Source organism: Asterias rubens, chromosome 1, assembly GCF_902459465.1.
Source record: "Asterias rubens chromosome 1, eAstRub1.3, whole genome shotgun sequence".
NCBI classification, from domain to species: Eukaryota; Metazoa; Echinodermata; class Asteroidea; order Forcipulatida; family Asteriidae; genus Asterias; species Asterias rubens.
The window spans coordinates 9,359,425-9,386,290 of record NC_047062.1 but is presented as its reverse complement, the minus strand read 5'-3'; the positions used below and the strand labels follow the sequence as shown (position 1 = coordinate 9,386,290).

At 38.8% G+C, this 26,866-nt stretch overlaps 3 protein-coding genes across 4 annotated transcripts; 2 read left to right on the top strand and 1 right to left on the bottom strand.

Annotated features, from left to right (window-relative positions):
• Positions 1-314: 314 nt before the first annotated feature.
• Positions 315-6,197, top strand: LOC117301452. The gene is made up of 5 exons (XM_033785447.1): positions 315-707; positions 1,480-1,546; positions 2,154-2,219; positions 3,750-3,883; positions 4,693-6,197. The coding sequence occupies exons 1-5, from the start codon at positions 596-598 to the stop codon at positions 4,824-4,826; spliced, it is 513 nt and encodes a 170-aa protein (XP_033641338.1). The 5' UTR covers positions 315-595; the 3' UTR covers positions 4,827-6,197.
• A 1,914-nt stretch (positions 6,198-8,111) lies between these two features.
• Positions 8,112-18,222, top strand: LOC117293697 (neuronal acetylcholine receptor subunit alpha-6-like). 2 transcript variants are annotated; one of them, XM_033776119.1, is made up of 6 exons: positions 8,112-8,614; positions 10,830-10,960; positions 12,148-12,192; positions 15,334-15,443; positions 15,850-16,513; positions 16,775-18,222. In XM_033776119.1, exons 1-6 carry the CDS (start codon positions 8,530-8,532, stop codon positions 16,883-16,885), a joined length of 1,146 nt encoding a protein of 381 aa, XP_033632010.1. In that variant the 5' UTR covers positions 8,112-8,529; the 3' UTR covers positions 16,886-18,222. The 2 variants fall into 2 exon arrangements, with proteins under 2 accessions (XP_033632010.1, XP_033632002.1); XM_033776111.1 differs by having other exon boundaries at positions 10,824-10,960.
• A 1,025-nt stretch (positions 18,223-19,247) lies between these two features.
• On the bottom strand, positions 19,248-25,000 carry LOC117295840 (NADP-dependent oxidoreductase domain-containing protein 1-like). The gene is made up of 6 exons (XM_033778617.1): positions 24,807-25,000; positions 23,507-23,706; positions 22,792-22,982; positions 22,071-22,221; positions 21,231-21,417; positions 19,248-19,591 (listed from the first exon to the last, which is right to left on the bottom strand). The coding sequence occupies exons 1-6, from the start codon at positions 24,998-25,000 to the stop codon at positions 19,414-19,416; spliced, it is 1,101 nt and encodes a 366-aa protein (XP_033634508.1). The 3' UTR covers positions 19,248-19,413.
• Between the last annotated feature and the right edge of the window lie 1,866 nt (positions 25,001-26,866).

Sequence of the window (26,866 nt, the reverse complement as noted above, 5' to 3'; positions counted from 1 at the left end):
TCATTGTAAATGTTTTCTCTGTATATAGAAATATCATAAATTTAGTTTGAAAGTATACATTTTAAATTGAAGATTTACTCAGTTGGCGGGAACTTATCGCTACTGTGGATGAGCATAATCCTATGGACATAAACTGCGATATTTCCACTGGGCATGAGTGGGTAATTCTGAATTATAACCGTATTAATGTATCTAGCCTAGATGATAATCAAGAGGTGAAAGTTAAGGATGACTCGTGCCAGACGCGATTTGATATCACAATGCACGTAATTATACAGTAGGCCATACCCCAATAGGCTATGCGTGCAGTGCGTGTGCCCCAGGTTATAACAAAATGCAAAATAACCTGGATATGAACGTGTGGTGAATCGCACTGTGCTAAACGACCGCTTGTTTCATTGCACAAACCCAATTAAACATCATCTATAATGGACGTAAATCACATCTGAAAATAGCTCTTGTGACTGGGTTCAAATGTCACAGCGGCATCAACTACCGAACGCATCGACATCATCGCCATTTTGAGGGCTGTGTTGCAGCCATCTTCGTCCTCTCGGTGTCTCCCCCCATCTCAGTCTCCAGCTGACCAAACAAAATGGCGACCGAGCAGGAGGAGGTGAAATACTCACGTTCGACCGTCAGAGCAACGTGCTGTCATCGTCCGATGTTCATTGTTGGCCTTATATGGGGATTACTGACAGCTGTGGGTAAGACATGATCCGATTGTGCACTTCACAATTTGATTTCTTTATTCATTGGATGTGTGGCAGGGCTGGCAGGGAGATTGCCTGACGTTCTTTGTTGTTCAGATGTTGTTGATCTTTAGCTGCGTAAATGAAGAATAAAACTCGGCGACATGCTCATTTTAATGAGGGCAGAAAAATGCTGATTTATATTACAAATGGATTTCGGAGGATTTTTATTTTTTTGCCTCTGCCTCACATCGTGGAGGAAGGAAATCGCAGTTCGCTAATTACGTCCATGGTTAGGCACGCGGTGATTGTTTTTGTTGAGACATTATCACGGCATCGACAAAACGATGCTTTTCAGTTTATGGGACCAACTCAAGACTACACATTATAATGTAACAAAATGTTAAGCACTGTCAAACAGCATAATTACTTCAAAAAACATTCTAATTCTTCCCCGTTATTTACCACACATTCCAAAAAGAAAGAAGAAAATCATTCATTGCTAAATTGTTGTTATACGGAGGTCTGGAAGTGCCATCCGACATGTTGAGATTCTAACATTAAATTATATCCAGATGACGACATCCTAAACGCACAAGAAAATGCCGACAAACCGAGATAATGTCGGGTTTTTGTATCATGTTGTCTTGATGTGATAAGTTATCACGTAGGGTCGAAATCTTATAAGTAGAACGGTCGTCTTGCTATTTATTTTAGAGATGTCGACATCCTATAAAGACGCTAATATTCATGTTTATTAATGTAATTATTCCATGATTAAATTTAGGTCTGCTAGCGGTTGGGATCCACACTCTGATCACGACTTTACTGTTCTGGATTGCTGTATACCAAATGTAAGCTAAATATATAGGAACATGGGTGCCCGTTCACTGTGATCTTTCAAAAAATGTGCTTATAATATTTTGCGTTTGTGCGTTTCAGTCATTATCAATTTATCAGTTTTGGCATAAAAAAGGGGGGGGGGGGCATAAAAAGCTCACAGGAATTCAACTAAGCGAGTTAATGTGAAAACGATGAAAACAAAAAAAGTAAGGTTCTATTTAAAATGCGAGTGAGGCAGGGGATATCATTTTTTGCTGTATCGAATTTTTTTGGAATTCGGTTCATGAAATTGATAGTTTCAGTGGGAACTGTATGTGGCACTGTGGGGTTAATTTGAACCAATTACTGAAACGATTAAGCGAAACGCAGTTTTGGGCAAATTTAAAGCACATTCATGACACAGTTTGTTATAGCAAAAAGTATAAAGGGTTTCATCATATACTTGTATAGTTGTTATATTCTCTGCCTAAAATGGGCATACACTTTGACCGATTTGTGCATTTTGTGCATACAAAATGTGTCACACCGTGTGAGAAAGTATTGGTCTTTGACCATCACCAAATGGTGTTCAGTGCCTTGTTATGTATTATTAATCATGTATGTTATTTTCAATGACAGCGTGGTAGGAGGTATCGTGACTGTACTTGAGGTTGGGTTGATCTTTGCTAATTGCGGATGCTGCAGGTATGTCAAAATATTAGGTTTGAGCTGTTTAAAGGATCGGTCGAGTTGGTCTTAAAATGCATATGATTAGAAAGATATTTTAAAAGTTAAAATATAATGATCCACACAAGTATCACTCGAACTTGAGTGGTTTTCCTTTTACATTTTCGACTAGCACGGTCGGCCATTTATGGGAGTAAAATGTTTGACTCCCATAAATGGCCGTGTTTAGTTCGCACAGTAAAAGGAAAACCTCGCAATTTCGATGCAAATGTGTGTGGGTCATTGTATTCTACTTCTAAAACATCTTTCTTACCATATGCATTTATACCAAACGGTTACAAACGCTTGTTATAGACCAACTCGTCCGATCCAATGCAACGTGTTCCTTTCAGGGTCTGGGTGGTTTTTGTAACACAATGTCCACAGATTCACATTTAAGATATTATACAGGACTGGTCGGGAGCTGACAATAAAGTCGCAGAGAATGTTTATGTTTTTATGTGATCAAGCCGAATGGGATGTGACAATTTGGCCTCATCCGTTGAGTGAGTCATGAGAACTTTTTTTCATGAGATAAAAAAAAAATTCAGATACAGATTAGTCCACAGAATACTTGGAGTCAACTCATTCTTAGCCAAAATCGGTAAAAGGGATAATGGTCTTTGTATATTCTGTCAATTGGAGAGTGAGACGCTGGTCCATTTATTTTGTAGATGCAAGTTTTTAACTATGTTTTGGACCCAATTTGGTGATTGATTAAGGAGTACTCTTAATATTGACATTCGCTTAGACAATGAGGCTATCCTTTTTGGTATTACAAACAAATCTTGGAGTGCTCTGAATCTGATCCTTCTTTTGTGTCGCTTCCATATCTATAAAATGAAAATGAGTGAGAATAGACCCTCCCTTGCATTATTAAAACTGGATTTAAAGCTTTATTATATACTTTGGATAAATACATCTCCATCACCAATAATTCAACTGTTAACTTTCACAAAAAGTGGGACTCCTTCAAACTATTGGTTCAAGGTTAAAATCGTATTTTGTATTTTGTTTATTTTTCTTGCTGTTTATGTTTTTCTTTCAGCGTGTTTGTAATAATAATGAGGAGTGGTCTTAAATGTGAATAAATGATTTCCTCCGTGGAAAAAAAAAAAAAAAAAAAAAATCCATTCAACAGTGCTTGTGGTCCCTTGTGGTCCCTTGTGGTTTGTTGTGTATTTCATCGTTCATGTTAACTATATTATGTAGTTTTATTGGCTCTTCCCTCTCCTCTACTGCAAGTTAGGTTTTTGTTTTTATTGTAGAATGCGTTCCTGTATTGTGAGCACCTTGATATTTTTTGGTTTTGATTTTTACTTTTTACTTCATACAGTTTTTAATAATCAGTTTCAACTGTTAAACCTGATCTATTTTTTACATCACGAAAAATAGATTAAAGAACATAATAGTGTGAAGTATGCCTTTATTTTGAGTGTTGCTTAGTATTTTTGATGATTCATGTCTTACATCCTAACTTCAAGCCCTTTTACTTTCTGCCCCTCAAAGGGAGAATGGGTGTTGCCAGAAGGTTGGCCGGCCCGTCCGTTGGTTTGACAATTGGAAACGTGGTTTCATCTATGTGCTCTTCGGCATAGTGTGCTTGGTGGGTGTGTTTCGGAACACACCTGGTATTCTTTGCGGTAAGAAAATCTATGAAAATTGTTGTCAATTGGCTCCGATAGTTTGTCTAATGTTACTCCAGAGGGAGTCGTTTTTCACAATTTATTTGTTCGACAGTTCTCCGTTGCTCGTAGTATTTGTGCTGATGAGTTATTACCTGTAGTCCAGTTGTGTGACTCAACAATACATATTCAAATGTAAACATGAGCCAGACACTCCCTATAGCTCACTGCAGGTTTGAAATAGCCACTTTTTGTATTAGTGAAACCTCTATGAATTCATTGTATTGAACGAACAATCCACTAATGGTATATTGGGGATCAGGACAGTGTTGTGTCAATTGTACGGTCAGAATACCCCACTGAGAACGGAAAAGTGCTTTATAAAAAATAAGAGATGGACATAGTGTATCGATTTCCGTTTATTGAGTGAGAACCTGTGATGTTTAATTTTCAACGGCAATGGTAATACGCACTTTTCCTCGACATATCAACCACGACTTTGTTATCGCGTGGTCATTGTATAAATTTATCACCAGTTCGTCGACAGTGCGTTAATGAAAGACAGACATTATAATGTTTTACAAGTGGGGAAGTAACCGCCCAATTTCAAAATAACTTATCTATAGCGTGAAGCGATCTTAAAGCAAAAAGATGTGTATTAAATGTAATATTATTCTTTTTAATAACTTTACACGCAGAGCTACATATGACCAAATAATGGTGACAGTAAGGATCAAGTTATAAGTTATCCTAACATAGAGCAAAATATAAATACCAGAACTGCGAAATAGTAAAGTTTCCTTCAATGTTGATTTGTCCGTGTCCAGGTGTTGCACTGATCATAGCTGGGATCATCTACACCATGAAGACTTGCAAAGACCGCCCTCTGTCAAAGACGAGGCGAAGCGATGTTGATCGGAAACAGCTGGCAGAGGAGTTCATTGGGGAACAGAGGGCGTGATCTCTGACATCAATTTACGAGTGCAAGCATGCGCACGGGAGACTTATCGCACTGATCGATCATCAAGAAATTAGTATTTAGCCTTGACCGTGTCAACCTGCACTGCACGAGATGTCAAATATCTAGTCTTCTTTCGGGTTGCCTGTGTGTCTCTATACAGTTACAGCGTGGAAAACATAACAGGGACCAGCCTATTCTGACGGATGAACAAACATATCGCTCTTTCTGATTCGGAACAAGTGAAATACATGGCTAAAGTTACTCGGCCAATAGCACTACCATTGTATTTCGTCAAACAAATTGTATGTTGTGTTTATTGGAGTGATACCACACCAATGATATTGAATGTACATCTTGTATTGAAACTTATGCGCGCGAATTCAAATCATGATATTCACTCACATCAATTTTGTCTTGTATTAATGTTGGGTGTCAAAATACTGTGGTTCTTGTCTATGCTTTGTATGGTCATGTGGAAAAAAAATGTCTGCACAATAGTACAATTTACAAGTTTGCAGTGTAAAAAAAAAAAGATACTTTATTTAACAATGTATTATTGTCCGCTTGACCGATTGAGCTCAAATGTTCACAGGTTTGTTGTTTTATGCATATGTTGAGATACACCAACTGTGAAGGTTAGTCTTTGACAATTACCAATAGTGTCCACTGCCTTTAAATCCCCACACCCATATTTGTGTTAAATGTTGTCGAGATATTGCTGAGCACTGGACGTATGTTACCAAAAGTACAACATCACGAACTATGATTTTACAGTTACACAGAGCAGTTCTCGAGGTACTTTTTTTTTGTACAAACATGAAAATATTCCTTGTGAGGATAGCAGGCCCTGTATTTAAACTCCGCCGGCTGTATGTATAATTTATTTTAACGTTCACATGAAATTAAATCCAAGTGAGTAATTAACGTGTTTACAAGTACTAGTTCTGGCCCTTGCTCTATGTTTAAACGTATGGCTTTTCTGAAGCAATGACCTGCTATATTAGCCAACAAGCAGAAAAACACCTTTGAAAGAAACAACGGGCTGAAATCCGGTTGACGTTTTACACAATGTTGCAAAAGGCGGGGGCACATCCTTCATTGGTTATTATAGTGATCGAACGGCTCAAGTTCAAGGACTGGATAAAAATATCAAACCTATATGCCTGTCCATGGAGGAATAATTTATTTCTCCATGGTCTGTCATGGTGCTTTTTTTTTTTCTTTTTTTTTTTAAATGAAAGTAGGCCTGTATGTTGTGTATTTTCAATTTGATATCGCGGAGTTCCATCATAGTTTGTCTTAAAGCCATTAATATACACTTTCGGAACAGAAAAACAAATAAAAGTTCACAGATTTATAAATAACTTACTGGGTGTACAGAAGGTAATGGTAAAAGACTTCTCTTGAAATATTATTCCATCAAATGCTTTACTTTTTTTAGAAAACATTAAAACAATTATCAATTCTCGACATCGAGAATTACGGATATAGTAAACACATGTCATGACACGGCGAAACGTGCGGAAACAAGGGTGGGTTTTCCCGTTATTTTCTCCCGACTCTGATGACCAATTGAGCCTAAATTTTCACAGGTTTGTTATTTTATATGTTAGTTGTTATACACGAAGTGTGGGCCTTTGGACAATACTGTTTACCGAAAGTGTCCGATGGCTTTATTAAATGTAAACATTGACTTTGGAATAATCATATCTAAAATGTTTAAATTAACATCGGGAATAAATAGTATCATTTGGTTTTACCCATAAGCCTACACCATTATGATCTAATAATCATAATAAAGGTCATTTTGTAAAGGTATGTTTCGTCAGTTAAAGGCAATGAACACGTTTGGTAATTATCAGAGACCATGCAGTATTCTCACTTTGGTGTATTCACATAAAATAACAAATCTGTGCACATTTCGGCTTAATTGGTCATCGATGTTGCAAGATAATAATGAAAGGAAAAACACCCTTGTTGCAAATTGTTTGTGTGTGTGCTTTCAGATGCCTAAAAAAGTCTTCAAGCCTGAAGTCTTTTAATATGAGTGACAACCCTCTTTCTCAAAAACTATACGTTACTTCAGAAGGAGCCGTTTCTCACAATGTGCTATAATCAAAGATTATAGAGCGCTCTATAATCTTCGGTTATAATATCGACAGCTCTCATAAGGCATCTTGAGTTAATGTTGGACACAATATGACACTGGCTGGGGTTTGGTGAGTCTGTATTATTCCCAAACCATGCAAGCAGTGCCCACCATCTCGAAAAGGCTGATTGCTCTTTACCAAGTGAGTTTTTTCGCTAACAAATATTTCCAGTGACTGTCAATTAGTGTCAAGTACCTTTAAGAAACTAAATTGAAGTTCAAAACAAGCTGAGATCCAAGGTTGAACTCAAGCCTGCAGATCCTGTGTGTACCGGTTGGACCAATCCGGGTGTATTGACTCGTATTCCGGGTCCTCCCGAAGTATAGACTTGATTCAAGCCCTGTGCTCGTACGAGACGTCCCTATAAGCTATCAGGCGTCCAAATGTATAGCTGGTGTGGCCACAGTTGGGGGATGGGACTGAAAATAAAAGGACTCACAAGGTATTGGGACTTGAGTCAAGTCTAGGTCCGAAGAGGTACTGACCAATTTCTGAGTGGGTTAACTTTTTTTTCTGAGATACATTGTAGAAATCTTAGAAAATGATAACCCTTTAAGGTGAACGGCGAAACGGTTATCTAGTTACTAAAAGTGCAATTTATTAAGCGTTTTCAGAACATGCTAACTATTATATTGCACAACAGGTTAAAACAAGCAAGTTCATTGCTCAAATTATCTCAATTTGTTTTAAAACATTTCTTTATTACAACATTTCTGTAAGGTTTGTAAGTTCATTGTTTGAAGCTGAGTTCTCACAAGCTTTTCGTGTGTACTCCCAAAGATTATCGACCGACTGAGAATTCGATTCGACACGTCAAGAGCGCGGGAAAAAATGGTTTGCTTAACATACTTTCGAGTAAAAAGACAAGGTTTAAAACTAATAATATAAACAATTTTGGTTTGGCAAAAATACACAAAGTACTTGAAAACATTTCGAAAAACACGGTTTGACAACAAATAATTTAATCCGGAAAACAAGGTTTGCAAAACCGATTTGCATCAGTCACAATAACGGGAATTAATCTCGTGTCACCTTTTACACTTTCCTCACTGTATAAAAGGACACGTTTTTCTTCCATTTTATCTCGCAACGTCGATGACCAATGAGTTCAAATTTACACAGGTATGTTATTTTGTGCAGTGTTGAGATACACCAAGTGAGTAGATTGTTCTATGACAATTACCAAAGGTGGCCATGTCTTTAACGCAAACATGGTTTTATCCTTAAGTGCGCGGAATAATATTCTCCCCAAGGAAGTGGACGAGACACAGACCGCCCATTGAACCATGATGCCGCTTGAGCGTGCAGTTTTGCTCTGATCGAAAAGGGTAGCGGACTGGAATACGAGATTTTCAGCCATGCGGACGATCGATTCAACTTGGTATCACACAGCGAGACCTTGGAATTCTTGTGTTGGTCGTCCTTGCATGCAGAATTAATACACCTTTCTCTGCTGTGTGGACGTTGTATAGCGAAAGCACACTATAACCATACAGCAAGTTGCTCTATGCTATGACCTATTGCAAACTGGATTTTTTGTCAAGAGATTAAAAATGGCACCGCAGTTGCAAGATATCTTCGTTGCCAAAGTGTTGTTGGTGTTGATGATGTGCCTGAGTTTCCATGGAAGAGTGGTGGGTAAGTAAAAAGCTTGATTAAGAATCTATAAAGACAGAAAGGGGTGTGATCATTATTTTTTAAGTGTATAGATGGTCTTGTCAGTCAATCCATAGAGGAAGGAAGATCCGTACCTGACCATTTTGCCTAGTAGCTAGCTATATCAGTCATGTCTTGGGTTACACGAATTCCGACACACCTATGTTTCTGACACCCGTTCCAACATCCCAATGTTCTGACACCCCAATGTTCTGACACCCCAATGTTCTGACACCCCCATGTTCCAACACCCCCATGTTCCAACACCCCATACCGACACCCCCTTGTTCTAACATCCCAATGTTCTAACACCCATTTCCAACATCCCAATGTTCTGACGCCCCCATGTTCCAACATCCCAAATGTTCTGACATCCCCATGTTCCAACATCCCAAAGTTCTGACACCCCCATGTTCCAACATCCCAATGTTCTGACACCCCCATGTTCCAACATCCCAATGTTCTGACACCCCCATGTTCCAACATCCCAATGTTCTGACACCCCCATGTTCCAACATCCCAATGTTCTGACACCCCATGTTCCAACATCCCAATGTTCTGACACCCCCATGTTCCAACATCCCAATGTTCTGACACCCCCATGTTCCAACATCCCAATGTTCTGACACCCCCTTCCAACATCCCAATGTTCTGACACCCCCATGTTCCAACATCCCAATGTTCTGACACCCCCTTCCAACATCCCAATGTTCTGACACCCCCATGTTCCAACATCCCAATGTTCTGACACCCCCATGTTCCAACATCCAAATGTTCTGACACCCTCATGTTCTAACACCCCCATGTTACAAGACCCCATTGTTCCGACACGTTCCAAACACCACCCTATGTTTTTTACCCTAACCATAATCTGAATCTCAACGTATGTATAGGGGTCTCAGAATATAGAGGCAGGCTGACCCTTCATCTGGCACAGGGAGAAAGTTACCTATTGGTAAAGGTATTGTACCTTCTTGTACCAACAGATGGGAGGGGCAGTATTCCGCTCCATAGTAAGTTAATATGAAGATAACAGGTTACATAATTTTAGGTAGATTTTAACCTTTTTTTATCATACACATCATCAAACCATACGTAGGGTTCAAAATCGATTTCAAAATTCTGACTAAAGTCGCCAAACACAACAGTTTTCTTCTTGTGCGACATATTATAGGTTGTTTATGCCATAGGCTGCAGTGGGATGAGCTATTCAGTCGAAAGGAAACCCCATGGGGTTATTTTATCTTTTACCAAATCTTGATTGGCTATTAGTATTAGATGGAATCAAATGGCAACAATATTCGGAAGTAGGCCTAAGGTCTCAGGATCAAGGGTCTCAAAATAACTGCTGGTTGGGATTGGTATCGTTGACCCTGTGAGACGTTGTCCGCAATAACAGGATGGCTAGACGACACCCGCCATAAAAACACCATTATTCTAAACCTTTAATATTCATCATACAGGAGCTAGAAAATGTGCGTGTGTGTGTTTATTATGTATTCTCGTCTCGTGTTTTAACAATAAAATCACTCGACTGGATACGGTCCCCCACCTGGAGGATAAGCTCGATTCATTCACTGGGGCCCTGAATGTTTTTTTTTACAGCAGTCTCTGTGAGAAAGCCTTCAGTCCTTGCACTCTATGAGCAAGGGTAAGCCGAAAATTGGTTCGCCTTGTTGGGGGCGCGCGGTAACTTTTTTTTTTACTACGGGTACATTCTGTCATCGGAAACGGAACTGAAATAACTCGTCGTATTCTTACAATTGGATTGGGTCGTGACCCTGGTATACCCCGTTGCTACAAGGGCTTATAAAGGTGGTGTGATATTCATTCGCTCGTAGTCGTGCTGTGTTCACGTGGAGTTTTGCAGGATAGGCAAGCTTGCAATAGTTTGCTTCGATTTGCCATTTTTCATTTCGTTTATTCTGCGTTGTGAAGCAAGGGACCCTCAGAAAATGGAACTTACTTTACTAGCAAACAACCCAAATGGAGATAAGAAAAGGATTGAGTTCAAACCTGAACTAAATCAACGGGTTGCTGTTTTAGAGCTGCCTATTCAAATGTAATATAAACAGCGAAATAAGGACGTTCAAAACTTGCTTATGACCAATGTCACCGAAATTGGTGACAGTAAACCTCACTGACAGTGAAACTTTTATTGATATATTACCATTCGTTTGTCCCCAACAAGTTTCAGGTGGAGCACCGTCGCACTCAGACAAATCACGTCTTTTGGTGGAATTGTTAAGAAGCTACGACAAGCGGATGTATCCAGAATCACCCGTTAACGTAACATACAGCATGTCCCTCCAGCGACTAGAGAGACTGGTAAGTGCTCAATTCGGGGGGCTGGTCAGGCTCGCCCCCTCATATAGCAAGCTCGCCCTATGCAAAGTTGCCCCCTAGCAAGCTCGCTCTCTGCAAAGTTGTTACAAAGTCTTCCCCTGACCAGCATTCTTTTATTCGTTGTCGACCGCCCCCTTCTTGAGATATTGTGAGATCTCGACCCACTGGGAGACTAGCAGTAGACTTTACAATTGAAATGCGAGCATAGACCTTTTCGTAAATGTCCATTGCGCAAGCGCTAACTGTTGAATGAGGTGCGTGTCTAGTTAGCGACTCATGGCTCTGCTAACCGCCGAATTCTGCACCTACGCATCGCCAGCTGTGTACGCGTGGAATGCCTTGTAAGTGAAGTACGCAAGCACATAAGCCAAAAATCCCCGCTCACCTGTGTGAAATACGCTTGACATAAGCAAGGAATTCCCTGCTTCCGTAAGCGCCGATTCTTTGCTTACAGTAAGCAGAGCTATGATATCTGCTGCCACCTAGCTTTCAAAAGTCTCCCATTCTTGGCTCTGCTTACCGGTTCACTCGTCCCCAGCACCTTGCTTTAACCAAAGGCGCTGGGATGGGCAAACGTATCATTCACGCACATTGGTTTAATAATGTGCAGTCCCATCATGCACCACACTCACACTGCACCTTGTATGCACTGCATACATGATGTACTTCCTGAACAAGAATCTGTGCAAGCGATTAGCCCATCCCAGCGGTCCTGGATAGACTGGCCACTGGGGCCGAGCGAAGCTTACCGGTTGCTGTACAGAGCAGAGGCTTGGTAGACTTTCTTGTTCACGCAAGCTTTTCAGAGTTGAAAATAAAGCATTGCACAAACTTCTTGATTTGTTTACATCATCCAAAGAGAGTGAAGCTCAGGCCTGGAATTACACGCAGGCGCAAGGACGGAGGCCGTAGCCTTAATTGCACCGTCTCGGCCTTGGTGCCCATTAAATGTTGTCCATTGACTTTAAGATTTCCAATGGAAGTGCCCTTAGCAAAAGGCCACCTAGCGTTCCAGAGGCTCACAATCTTGGCTCTGCATGATTACCGATTATTGTACACATCAAACATTCGGCAGTTGGCATAGATAGACTTTCTTGTTCACGCAAGCGTCTTTCGCAGATGAAATTACAAATTATGACAATAATTTTTTCATTTTATTTGAATTTTAGGACGAGACGACAAACCTTCTTTACATAAGTGCACTAGAGGTGACTGTAAGTATTGGAATCCCCCCCCCCATTTCTTTTGTTTTTATTGAATTGCTGTTTTACCTACGGATTGTTCTTTCTTTAAAAAGACATGTTTGAACGAAAATGCCAAGACGTGAACTTTGCTGAACTTCATTTACAATTTTTGTCAATCAATAAGGAAATCGAGTCATATAAGGGTCATTCCATGTCAGACCAACGCACTTTTTTAAATCATGTCTTCCGATTTTGATAAAAATTGCTGTGCTTGTAGGTCCTAATGAGCAATGAATGCACACCAATGTTTAGCCCGATCGGACTTACCGTGTGGTCAGGGCAGAAACCACTAAAATTTGACGTTTTTAGGGTAAAATACCACCTTTTTGGTAAAAATAAGTCATAACTATGTCAATTCTCATTCTCATTTGGTATCAAAATGATGAGAATTGCATGCTGAAATCAATTCTTTTGTCAAAAATAAATTTTCTGAAATGTAAGTCACTGTAATCTTTAATATGTTATCGTGACCTTTGACCCAGTTTTTAAAATAATGTATCATTCCAAAAATCAACGAAATAAAAATCACTTAGTAGAGCATGTCTTCCTCTATCAGAATCCACTAAGAAACAGTTAGGCTCTTCAAAATTTACAACTTTATGACTATTTTTGTACAAGTCACCATGATCTTTAATATGTTGTCGTGACCTTTGACCCAATTTTTGAAACAATGCACCATTCCAAAATTCAACAAAATAAAAATCACTTGATAGAGCATGTCTTCCTCTATCACAATCAACCAAGAAACAACTGGGCTCTTCAAAATTTACAATTTTATGACTAGTATTGTACAGTTGTTAGGTTACAAATTAGTCAATTTATATACTTACATAATAAATCCACCAACAAAACTCACTCAAAGTTACTTAAAGTCATCATGGTTTGCGATTTTTGTCTTGTTGATGGCGGATGTGGTTTAACCAGAATCAGAATTTAAATTATCAGCAGTGACGCACCCAGGATTTATTATTTTTGGGGGTGGGCCATATTTACCCCAAATATTTCTTTCGAAGATTGTAAAACAAAAAATCAAAACAAATCAAACAAACAAATTGAATACCTTGGAGGGCTGGGATCACCCCTAGACTCATCGCCCCGCCCCCCTTCAAGTGCACCACTGTGATTATTAGTGATCTCAGTGTAGAGATTACATCGAAATTGAGACGGAGAAGCTGTCTGCCTTTCTTCAGTAGATCACAAACGTATGCAGTCTTGCTTTAACCCCCTGTGTTGAATCTTGAAAAACAAATTAATGCATAATAAATATCTGAGAAATCCTCAAGAACAATTTGTTTACCATGCTGCAACTCTGACTTCAGGACCCATTTTGGTAGAGCTGTTCAGCAGCAGATTTTGTGCTAGTTGTGCGATTTCCATTTCATAGCGCCGCTAATCGTATAGCACACGAAAAGGCATGCTAACCTTCTGATGAAGTCAAAGTTGCAGCATGGTGACATTTTTTTTACCATCTTGGAAAGAATTTTGTTTGGGAAATATGCCCCCCCCCCCTCAACCCACAACCCAAACTAGATCCTTGGTGCGTCACTGCTGGTATCTTAAAGTATGATTTACCACATCAGCCCTCAAAAAAAGAAAATCCCAAACATTGACAGTTTTAGTAATTTTGGGTAAGTTTTTTTAGTATTTTTTATTTATAAAGTAAAGTTTATAAATTGACTAATTTGTAACCTAACAACTATACAAAAATAGTCTTAAAGTTGTAAAATTTGAAGAGCCCAGTTGTTTCTTAGTGGATTCTGATAGAGGACGACATGCTATATCAAGTGATTTTCATTTCGTTGATTTTTGGAATGATGCGTTATTTCAAAAATTGGGTCAAAGGTCACGATAACATATTAAAGATCACAGTGACTTGTACAAAAATAGTCATAAAGTTGTAAATTTTGAAGAGCCCAACTGTTTCTTAGTGGATTCTGATGGAGGACGACATGCTATATCAAGTGATTTTCATTTCGTTGATTTTTAGAATGATGCGTTATTTCACAAATTGGGTCAAAGGTCACGATAACATATTAAAGATCACAGTGACTTGTACAAAAATAGTCATAAAGTTGTAAATTTTGAAGAGCCCAACTGTTTCTTAGTGGATTCTGATAGAAGAAGACATGCTCTATCAAGTGATTTTTATTTCGTTGATTTTTGGAATGATACATTATTTCAAAAACTGGGTCAAAGGTCACGATAACATATTAAAGATTACAGTAACCTACATTTCTGAAAATTTATTTTCAACAAAAGAATTGATTTAAGTATGCAATTTTCATCATTTTGATACCAAATTTGCATATAATGTGATAAAAATTGACATGGTTATGACATATTTTTACCAAAAAGGTGGTATTTTACCCTAACAATGTCAGATTTTAGTGGTTTCTGCCCTGACCACATGGTAAGTCGGATCGGGCTAAAAATTGGTGTGCATTCATTGCTCATTAGGACCTACAAGCACAGCAATTTTTATCAAAATCGGAAGACATGAGGTTAAAAGGTGTGTTGGTCCGACATGGAATGACCCATAACTGGAATTGTGTTTAAAAAATACCTGATCATTTCGACTACCCTTATCCAGCGATTTTCTGAAAGATTCGCAAAAAGCTCTGTTACGTAATCACTAATGGCACGTCATAGTTGGGAGCTCCAATTTGTATAGCCGCTTTATTGCAGCGTGGAGGTATAACAAAACAAACTCCCAAGCATGACGTCAAAGCATTATCATTTTGACGCGCGCCGTCAACGGCAAAAGTGTTTTTAGTTTTTCAAAACCTTGAGGTTGGAGCCTGATTTTTTAATCGAGAATTACGAACAAATCAGAAGTGTACAAATATCAAATTAAATTTAAATAGTGAACAAACGTATAGTAAACAAGTTAAAATAGCATTTCCGTTAAAAAACATTCCGCTCAAGTAGCTGTTTCACAACGTTTCGCAGTTAATTTATTGCAACAACAGGAAAAAGAAACATTTCGTAAGCCTGTACACATTATCGCACATTACTAACATTGTCGCCTTTAATAACGCACGCCGTGTTTCGTGCATCCAGTTCACGTTTGTTAAAAAAACTTGGAATCGGGTTTTGGTATCGTTTTTGCAGGAGTGGTCTGATAGCCGTCTAGTCTGGGACCCCGCCTCCTTCAACGGAGTTCCACATATCCCACTGAGCCCTGACCATGTATGGACGCCCAACGTCAAGCCCGATTTAAAGTAAGACATTATATGACATAGTATTGTTTACACGATCTTGACCAGCCGTCGATTTCACAAAACTCTTCCTACATTAGGCCGTGTCCGAAACGGCGAAATCGGCTAACAGCTATGGCCAGGATCGCACACTGACAAACGCGCTGATTATTAGCAGTAGCCGAAGTTGCCGTTTTAGTCGGACATGGCTTAGGATTAATCTTAGGACTTATGGACGAGCGAGTTAAGTTTCGTAACCATAGACGTTAGGAAGTATTGAATCCTTCTTAAGTCGAGACGAATTACTCGCCCTAACTCGAGATAGGATTAATCGCTTTGAACCGCTTTGATTAAAAGGACAAAGACACGACGACTTGTTTCCAAAGCACCCTTTCATGCTAACTCTTTGGTTTTACCATTCATTTTTCAGAATATTGGATGATGAAACCGTCCAGATTGGCACAATGAGCGATGGCAAAGTTCACCAAACCAAGCTGCTACGCCTGGCACTGTCGTGTACACCCGATTTGGCCAATTATCCCTACGATTCACCGTCGTGTAAGTTCAAAGTTGAAGACTTAGGCTACAGTACGGAGGATATCAACTTGTACATTTCGGAAATCAGATCGGGTGCCGATTTGAACGCCTATGAGATGAACGCGCTCTGGCGGACAAATTCGTTCAATGCCGTTAGGAAAGAGATTAAATATGCTTGCTGTGAAGAGGTGTACGAGACTATCAACTACAGCATCAACCTCTCGCGCAAACCAAATGGGTTTGCTGTGCGAGTGCTGGCACCAGCAGTCCTGACGTCACTATTGGTCTTGTTCTGTTTTCTGATACCGCCCTCTTGTGGAGAGAGATCGGTAGTCTGCTCAGTACTGCTCGTCGCTACCATTATTCAGATGGTTTCTTTCAACCTATCTGTGCCCATGGTGGGCGGAGGCACCCCTTTCTTGGGTGTGTTCTTCTGCTTCAGCGTCTTCATGGCATTCTTTGCAACTGTCGTGAGTGTGGCTTCTCTTAATCTAGCCCGTGGGTTTGGTGTCGACGCTAAAGACGGCGGGGTGCGGACTGTCGACTCATCGAAGACGGTATGTGATTTTATCCCTTGCTCTTTGGTTTTTTACAATATTTTCTCAAAACCTTTTATACTTCTGAAAACTGCATAGACCAATGAGGTTCGTTCCGCTTTCTTCTCCTTCCGCTATCGTCTGCTGGAGACGATAACGGAACAAACCTCATATTTAAAGGAGTAACCGGGTACCATTTTTACCTTCTCGATTTTGCTTCTTGTGTTTTTGTAATAAAAGTGTCTTAACAACTCGACCTTTTTTATATTTCGTATATTACAGACCATGCTGAAAATCGCAAGGTTTATCGACGTGATGTGTTTCGTTGTCTTCATCTTGGTATTTGCCATCGCAGGAGGCACCATTCTTAATAACCACCCAACCCCCAAGTAGACAACACAACACTCTAAAGAGTTGAATCCAACACTTGCACGAGTTCGGTGAGCGACTACACTTTGAATGTGTTGAAACCAGCATTGTATACGTTAAATCCAGCATTTGAAAGTATTCAGTCAACAATTTAAGTTACAGTTTCTACGTTTAAAAAGCTGATCCAACAATCCCAAGGAATATTTTTGAGAAATGTTGAAATAACACTTTAACTGTTGAATTAACCCTTTTTACGTTGGATCACAAACTTAAAATGCTAGATTTAACGAACAAAACGCTGGATTCAACACATTCAAAAGTGTAGTCACTTACCGAACTCATGCTAGTGTTGGATGCAACTCTTTAGTTTTTAGAGTGAAGACAGTCGACACCACGAAACAAAAAGAGAGAGGACCACGCAGCATGAGCTTAAGGGACCACATCACATCAGACAATACATTTTAGAGGCAGCATTCTCAAGGATTATTTCTGAAGAACAGTTCTGAAGCTACCATTCCCTCTTCTTCTTCAAATCGCGTGAAGCAGGTTGATTGTAAACTGCACAATTAAATTTGTTTGAACGAAATTTACTTTGCCACAATTACTGATGCTTACCCTATTGTATTACGTGAGATCAATCACGTTCCCAACTACATTATTCTCTCCTGAAGACGAGCAGAGTATCATGTTCGAAACCACATCGTCTCTTTTCAGAGCCAACACTCCCTCAAAAGAGATTTTACAAATGGTTGTACCCGCAAGTTTACTATAAGTATTTATAGTTACTTCTTACATTATTCGGGCTCGTTCAGGGATGGTCTCTAAAAGTTCGTTTGCACCTCAATGTATGTGTTGTTTATTTAGTTGTCCAACCTCTACGACGTAAACTGGCTCCCTTCAATTCGATGTCCAGTCATTATATAATGTAGACATGTCGTGGAACTGGAAGTGCCCCCCTCTCTCGCTCCAAATTAAAATCGTCCCGGTCAGAGTAGGTCAGATAGCTCCATGGTCAGTTCAGGTAGAGGTAGAATTTTAAGTCGCGCGTTCGAATTTGTACTTGCTGATTTGCCCTTAAAACAGTGTAGCCGTTTCGTTTTGGAAACGGTAAACCTGCAACTGTTTTAAGTTTCTTTAAGAAAACCAGTGTCCACAATTGGACTTTGCCTTTGGGTTTTTGTAAACTGAATAACACTTGCTTGAAACTACACCCTCACCAGGCGGCGAATAAAGTAATAGGAAATAGTTGTCTAATGTTAAAATTTCGCAAAAACAATAATCCCGCTTTTTACAAAATAACAACATTATTGCAGTTTTACTGACCCTTGCTCTATGGTTTGTCAAAACACCAAGAAGGCTTTGTAAAATAAAAACAATATAACCACTCGCTGATATAAAATAAATAAATTGTATTTTGTACATTTTTGTTTACATTATATATGTAGTTTACCTTTGAAGCGTCAAAGTTCATAAAGAGATTATTACACAGTGTCTCCTCCAAATCTTACTTGAAGATGAGCCTTATACTTTGATTATTGAAAACATCTCTGCCAATTTGATTTGTATTTTTACCATAGTAATTTTCAAAATTCCTGTGTACTTGGATGTTGTGTTTGGTATTCTTGCATCTCAATACATAACTCCCCAACGTGTTTGTGAATTAAAGGTTTTAGAAAACGTTTTAAAAAGCGGCAATTTAACAGGCCAACAAAGCACAGAAACCCCTTTTGTTTTGTATTGCTCCCTGCAACTTTTAACGAGCAAAATTTCGATATAATGACCAGTTATTTGCATAATCTAAAATAAGGGGTTGGGTCACTGCTGCAAAAACAAAAGAAGCGATTTCCAGCGTTTGGTTATAGCTTCCAATGAGCTTTTCGAAACAGTATCCCAGGTGCTAAAAAGGTAGCTCAAACAGCATACATTATTCAATCTGGGGGAAAATACATCATTTTTTGTTTATGAGGAAGACTTGAAAGAGTCTGAAGTTTCTCATCCTGGCACAATAGTCTTGGTTCACATGGAGCTTCATCAACTTTAGAATTGAACAGCTCAAAATGCTTTTCAAAATTAAAAATGTAGTTTGTTAAAGGCAGTGGACACTATTGGTAGATACTCAAAATAATTGTTAGCATAAAAACTTACTTGGTGACGAGTAATGGGAAGAGGTTGATAGTATAAAACATTGTGAGAGACGGCTTCCTCTGAAGTAACGTAATTTTCGAGAAAGAAGTAATTTTCAACAAATTTGATTTCGAGACCTTAGATTTAGAATTTGAGGTCTTGAAATCAAGCATTTGAAAGCACACAACTTCGTGTGACAGGGGTGTATTTTCCTTCATAATAATCTTGCAATTTCGACGAACGATTGAGCTCAAATTTCACAGGTTTGTTATTTTATGCATATATGTTGAGATACACCAAGTGAGAAGACTGGTCTTTGACAATTACCAATAGTGTCTCCAGTGTCTTTTTAAGAGTCCAAACTATGTACAACTTTATACACAGTTTTAAACAGAAGACATTGAAGAAAGAAAATCAATTCTGATTGTTCATTCCTTATCTGGTTTCTTCTTAACTTGTTTGATGCCTTTCCAGTAGTAGAATTTGTCAAAGATGCTCATGTACTTCTTGACAAATTGCTTGCGAATCTCTGAGTCCTCCATGATGGTCTGGGTGAGTGGTGTGGGGTTGCTGGCCACTGCTGCCATGTCGAAAATCGGGAAGATACTGTAAGAGAATACCACAATAATAACAGTTAGGTGAAGGTACTCGGCCATAACAATATGCATATATATAGCGCTTTAAGGCAGTGGACACTATTGGTGATTACTCAAAATATTTTTTAGCATAAACCTTACTTGGTAACAAGTAATAGGGAGCTGTTGATAGTATAAAACATTGTGAGAAACGGCTCCCTCTGAAGTGGAGTAGTTTTCGTGAAAGAAGTAGTTTTCCATGACTTTGATTTTGAGACCTCGGATTTAGATTTTGAGGTCTCGAAATCAAGCATCTGAAAGCGCACTACTTCGTGTGACAAGGGTGTTTTTTCTTTCATTAATATCTCGCAACTTCGACGACCAATTGAGCTCAAATTTTCACAGATTTGTTATTTTATGCATATGTTGAGATACACCAAGTGAGAAGACTGGTCTTTGACAATTACCAATAGTGTCCAGGTCTTTAATACAGGGTTTCTATGTGCTGAAACATAAACAATTAAATACACTATACAAAATACCAAAAAGTGAAGATGAAATGACTCAATGAAAAGATTAAAGAACAGGACAGCTTAAAGAAGCAAATTTCATGACTCTAAAATTTCCCTGGCAACCTACTTCTCCCCCTAAAAAAATCAATGTGACTACAATCAGGTAGTTTTTTGTACATTAAGTGATTGAGTCCAAAGACACAATTATTGCAAGTAGTGATTGGGTCTATAGTGTTTTCTTAAACTGAGGGGGGTGGGGTCCTGGCCCAAGGCAAATGACCTCCAAGGTGAAGAACCTGAAGGTGACAATTGGCCTGAGCATGAACAAACCCCTGGATACTAATCATAGCATTCATTAATTGTTTTGTTATACCATGGTAATAGATTAAAGGCGATCTGTTCTCATCTTCCAACATTGTTACGATGAAATTGGAAAAGTAAAAAAACAGCCAAGGTTTTCTATAATATAAAAAAAAATTGATATATCAAAATTTTCAATATTTTGATATGATTGAAACCAGTGACATCGACGATTGCGATGTTCAAAAGATTTTGTGTTTTTGAGTATTATCGAAATATCAAAGGAAAATTTATAATATTGCACGAGGCAGTGGAAACAACCAACAGTGGGCACATCAAAGAACCCTATAGGGTATACCACTCATGTTTCCCTGAGCCAAGTTGCTTCTTTGTAGCACATCCGATGATTGGCTATGGGCCAATAAAATTCAAAATCTATTACTGTGGTGTAACAAAACATGTAATACCTTGACCAAGGATATTGACCAATAATGACCAAAATCAACAATTAAGTTACTACATCTTGCACCAACGACATACAAATGGTTTGTAAAAAACAATATTAACATTTCAATTTGTGTAACTTTTATGAATTGGTGATCAAGAACCTCTTAATTGACTTTTGCCTAATTTTAGTGTTAAGACACAAGGGAAGGAGGACAGTGCTCTGTTTAAAATGGAGAGAAATACTGATAAAGCTTGAAATGGGAAACGGAGTGAGCTAAAAGGTCATGACCCCAAAGTGAACTTGTTATTGTAAATACGTTAATTACGAAAGTTGGGAGTACTCATTTGAACACTGAGGGCGCCACTTTGGCTCCTTACATGAGTATAAAAGCCAGGTAACTTTGTACTTACTCTTTTCTCTTTGTGAAATCCTCCGGTACAAATTTACTGGTGTACTCCCTGGACACACCCTGTCCGAGGACGATGAAGTTCAATGTTTCAATGGTCTCCTCCTTGCTCAGACCCATACGAATGCAGAGGTTTACGAAGGAATACAGGATCATCTCACACCACTTGTCATCCGTGCTTAGAATTGCATCTATTAATATAGAGGGAAAGATGATTGAAAGGTTCAATCAACCAACTTGTTGTGATGCAATCCTGTGGATCGGGTGGAATGATTTGCTAAATAATGATGGCCCAATTCTAGTAATTATTTAGTCTAGGCCTCTTAAGGAATACCATAGCTAGGCCTAAGAGGGTTTCAAGATAAAAACTCAGAATATTTTCCTGTCAATGTTAAATAGGGTTAAACCTTACCATACTACATACAGAAAGAGAAGACCTAAATACAAAGTTAAAAAAGTGAACCGTAAACAGATAAAAGGGCAGATACTGAAAAAGAACACTTAACAATGACAATAATCAAGATAAGTGGCTGGCAGAATCTCCTTATGCTGAATATTGAAGTTTCGTGAAACCAGACTTTCTGCTTCTTCTCAGCCATACACTCTTGATTTGTTGAGATGTAGAACAAAAAGTCAGTACAACAGCTTTATTCCACGTACTGCATCTCTTTGGAACTCCTTGCCTGGTGGATGTCCCCCCATACAATCTGGACTGTTTTAAGAGGAATATCAATTCCTGCCTCCAGCTCTCCGGAGTTATTTTCATGTTAAATCATTCTTGTAGCCCCTTTACCTAGAGTGGCTTTTTAGCCTTAATTGGGGCGAACTGGCATAAAAAAAATACCTTCTTTGTTGGGGTTTAGCGGACACGTGACTTGCACCTGTTGTGGGTTCTCTAGGGTGGTACAGACTTCCATGCTGTAGTTCCATTCTGCATCAGCGTTCTCAAGCTTCCATGAGTACACTGCCTTTATGATGCTGCTACATTGGATCACCTGCGCATAGTCAAGAAATTTAATTTCAAACGTCAAAAGCGATTCAATGTACAATTCAAATGTATTTTTCAGAGTCAACATTTGAACATAGTTGGATTCTGTTAAAAGGCAGTGGACACTATTGGTGATTACTCAAAATCATTATTAGCACAAAACCTTTCTTGGTGACGAGTAATGGAGAGATGTTGATGGTATAAAACATTGTGAGAAATGGCTCCCTCTGAAGTGCCATAGTTTTCGCGAAAGAAGTAATTTTCCACGAATTTGATTTTGAGACCTCAGATTTAGAACTTGAGCCGATAAGGTCTCGAAATCAACCATCTAAACGCACACAACTTCGTGTGACAAGGGTTATTTTTCTTTCATTATTATCTCGCAACTTCGATGACCGATTGAGGTAAAATTTTCACAGGTTTGTAATTTTATGCATATGTTGAGATACACCAACTGTGAAGGCTAGTCTTTGACAATTACCAATGGTGTCCACTGCCTTTAACTCTTTGTGGAATCCACCCCTGGTGGATCCCCCACTCAATTTTGCACCCTGGTGACCCCTAGCTAGGTTTGTACCTGTCTTAATCTTGGGATTAGAACTGAACCGAGGAATGTGTAAACTGTGCAACTGGATGGAATAATGCCCTTGATGTCTTCTGTGACACCAGGGAGCTGTGAGGGCAGCACACACAGGAAGAGGAGATGGACTGATGTAGCCACTTCAGCATTGTTGTAGATACAGGTGACCCCTTTCTCTTTAAGCTTACCTTGAAAGTATAAAATGAGTAAATAATAATATAATAGTAGCAAAACTTAAAAGCGTGCACACATCCATCGATAGAGTGCCCAGGGCGCCTACAATAATACAATACAATAAATTACAAAAGCTAACAAATTGATACATGAAAAATTATGAAAACATGTTTTAAGAAAACCAAAACGCAATAGTTTTGATACCGCTTCGCCTTACAATTAAATTTGCTGACACTAATTTGACATCAAAAAAGGCGTAAACTTATCAACCCTGGCTAAACAAAGTTGTATGCACAAAAATTTGAACTTGAGTCACGACTCTCCTGAAAAGAATTGCTTGTGATTTTCATTTTGTTTCCTCAAACACTTGCTGAATAATGAAGCTGAAGCTTATACAGAAAAATCATATTACATACATCTTCAATCATGGTTGAGTAAGGATTCATGTCATGGCCAAAGGTTTGATCTGAAAAAGGTATACAAACCCTTTAAACCAGAAATATATATGACAAAGAGCATACTTTCAACGATTTCTTACTAAGTGTTTCTGGCCGTCGTGTTGACACTACTAACTCCTTGGGTTGCACATCGGCATATGTCAACAAAGCGTTGGCAAGATGCAGTCCCATCCGACCACACCCAATAATTCCAACCAGGAGAGGGTCCCTTGGTGGGGCATCCTGCAGGAACTTTGAGGTCTTGGACTTCTTAGGACTCCTCAGCTCCAGAATATGCTGTCTGAAAAAAAATATAGAAAAAAAAACATTGTTACTCTAAAAATATTTTGTTTAGCTCTTGCTAGCCCCATCAGTTGCTACTCTGGTTGGTCAGGTATTGTGCTTGGACCTAGGTAAATACACAGCACTTACGTAAACAGGGTAAAGTAAAGCCCGGTTCATACTTCACGCGAAAGTGATACAAACTTGTTTTGTCATGTGGAAAATTGTACGTACTGAATAAAGCACCAGCAAAATTCACCTCGCATTCGCATGAACTGCCAAGCGTTAAAGGCACTGGACCTGCTTGGTAATTATCAAAGACCAGTCTTCTCACTTGGTGTATCTCAACATATGCATACATTATAATAACAAACCTGTGAAAATTTGAGCCCAATTGGTCGTCGAAGTTGGGAGATAATAATGAAAGAAAAAACACCCTTGACACCTGAAGTTGTGTGCTTTCAGAATTAGATGCTTGATTTTGAGACCTCAAAATCTAATTCTGAGGTATTGAAAGCAAATTTGTGGAAAACTACTTCTTTCTCGAAAACACTTCGGAGGGAGCAGTTTCTCACAATGTTTTATACTAACAACCTCTCCCCATTATGTTTCTTTCTTGCTCAGTGACTGGAACTTTAATTAAAACAAAAGTTTTCTTTTTAAAGTTAAGTAGTGTCACTTACTAATTTAGTAATATCAATTCCCAGTATAGTTTGGATTTATTAACTAGTGTGAGCTGAATGCCACTTACTTACATACTTGTTATGAATGTCATAGCCCCAACTTTGGGCAAGTTAACTTTATCTGGACTTCTGCTGTATCCACTGATCGAGGAAGTCCAGTGGATTGACCCAACTAATAAAAAATGGGGTCACTAGTATTTCAATTCAATGAGCAATAAACTATTGCTCATGGATGATGGTATTTCCTAGCTCATGCTAGCCCAGCACATCAATCACTCAATCAATGCATGGTATGTGAATTGTCAAAATCCGCCAGACATACTTCCCTAACCTATTTCCTTCACAGCTGTTTTTGTTTTGGTTTTTTTAAATACAAAAGTTTATCACGAAAAGGATGCACTACACGAACTGCCAACAACATCAACATCAATCCTACCTTGCCGCGTTTAGAATGGCTGCAAAGTACGTTGCCTGTGCACAAGCAGACACGGTGATTGCGTGAGACCTAGCTCTAAGAATAAGATACGAAGATTCTTCTTCAGAAATGGCGTTCTCAAATTTCAAAGAGGGTAAATCTCTTGTGATATCACCAACTACATTCCCCTGGCCACCGATATCCAAGGACGCCATGTTGTTTCTATGATGATAATGAAAAGGGTAGACTTGTTTAAGTCAACCGTGCTTAGCTGTCTGAGCGCGCCACACACAGAACACGTACATGACACACCATGTATATTATGAATGACACACGGCCAGCGCATCTGGACGCCTCTACTCTATGGGCCTACATCGTGTACATCGAGTGACTTATACTTGTTTATTTATTTTTTATTATGCGGGGACATTTAATTGTTTCAGGACCCACTTTCTAAGCCTGTAAGCGCAAACACTTGCTAATAATATACATATACAGCCAATTAGTGCTCTCAGCTAAAACAGTTAATCAGCAAAAATGATTAAGTTTACATTGCTGCGTAGTGGTTCTCAATTCATGATGGCGCAGCAAAAAAAAGAGGCTAAGCATCATTTTCTGCAATATTGGGCCTTGATTTTACAGGGCTATGGTATGGCAGATGGTGATTTCACTCATAATATGTTAAAACAGCTTAAATCCTCCATGCATACATGAAGAGGTAAGCCTTGAGGCAGCACTAAACGCTGGGGGACGGGCGGCACTGAATCTGGTAATCCGGGAATTTCCAACAACTGTAGCTATTTATGATGTGTATAGAACATACCTTGTTTACTTCCACAGTGAATGAACTACAAATATGACTCAGAACGATAGTTGCGATCGATCCACCCGGAAACATTGATGATAACTCATCGTTTCGATGCCAATCCATCAGTATGGATATTTGATCAATGTTGTATGAGGCAATACCGGCAACAAACTATTAAAGATACGACTTTGTGAACGACAAAATCTTAGCCCGTGTGAGCACTTCCATTTAGTCAAGCCATGTCTGTACACTCAAAATGAGCCCGAGGTGAAATGACGGTTCCCGCCTCTTGAAAGGGTTTTGATGGTACCCGATTTTGTGAAGATTTTTGGCGATGACATGAAACAAAACTCACTGTGAATCAAGATAATAATATACGTAATATAATTTACCTGTGCAGAAGATCAGCTTCTCAGTCGTCAACTTTTTGAGGGAAACAATAAAGGTGAAATTCACAGATCAGTGTTTTCAGGAGAGTCGCGTGTACTGTATAGGCCTACATGCTAAAAGTAATTTTCTTCTCACTGACTGACGATAAGTAATTCGTAAAATTGTTTTACCAATTATTTCTCAAAAACGCCGTTTTGTGACGTTGTCAGATGCAATTGTGTCCGCCATGCAATACTGTCCGATCCGGACACTTTTGCATATGCAATCGTGTCCGGGGCTATGCAAAAACCGTACAGCGTAAGCGAGCGTGCATGCACTGAACCTACGTATATGATAATAATAATAATAATAATAATACTATTTATTCGGGCAATAACACTTACAAGCACATGTACATACATTAAAAATATCTAAGAAAACAAAGTAAAACAACAGTGGGGTGCCCAGGAGAGCATAAAAGTTAAAAAAATAACTCGCCAAAAGGCGTATGTCTCCTAAAACCCTAAAAAATACATTAAGGCAAGAGGGGGCATATAAAAAAGCACAGAAGATAATACAAATCACTAAACAATTTAAAAAGGCAAACAAGCATAGACATACACAGATAAACACACATAAAATGATATACGTAAAAAAAAAAAAGTCTAAACATCAAAATGGTTAAAGAGCAATACAACAAAATTCCGATAAGGGGACACATATGAAATGACATTGTAAGCAGGCAAGTAACTCAATCTAAGAGCAAAACAGTAGGGGGTGGAAAAATTTGAACAATAATAAAAATAATTAAAAAGCATATAACATGATACAAATCAAGGGACAAAAAGGCAAACGAGCAAAACAAGAACTTTAAAAAGCCAGTCTATACATCAAAATGGTTTTT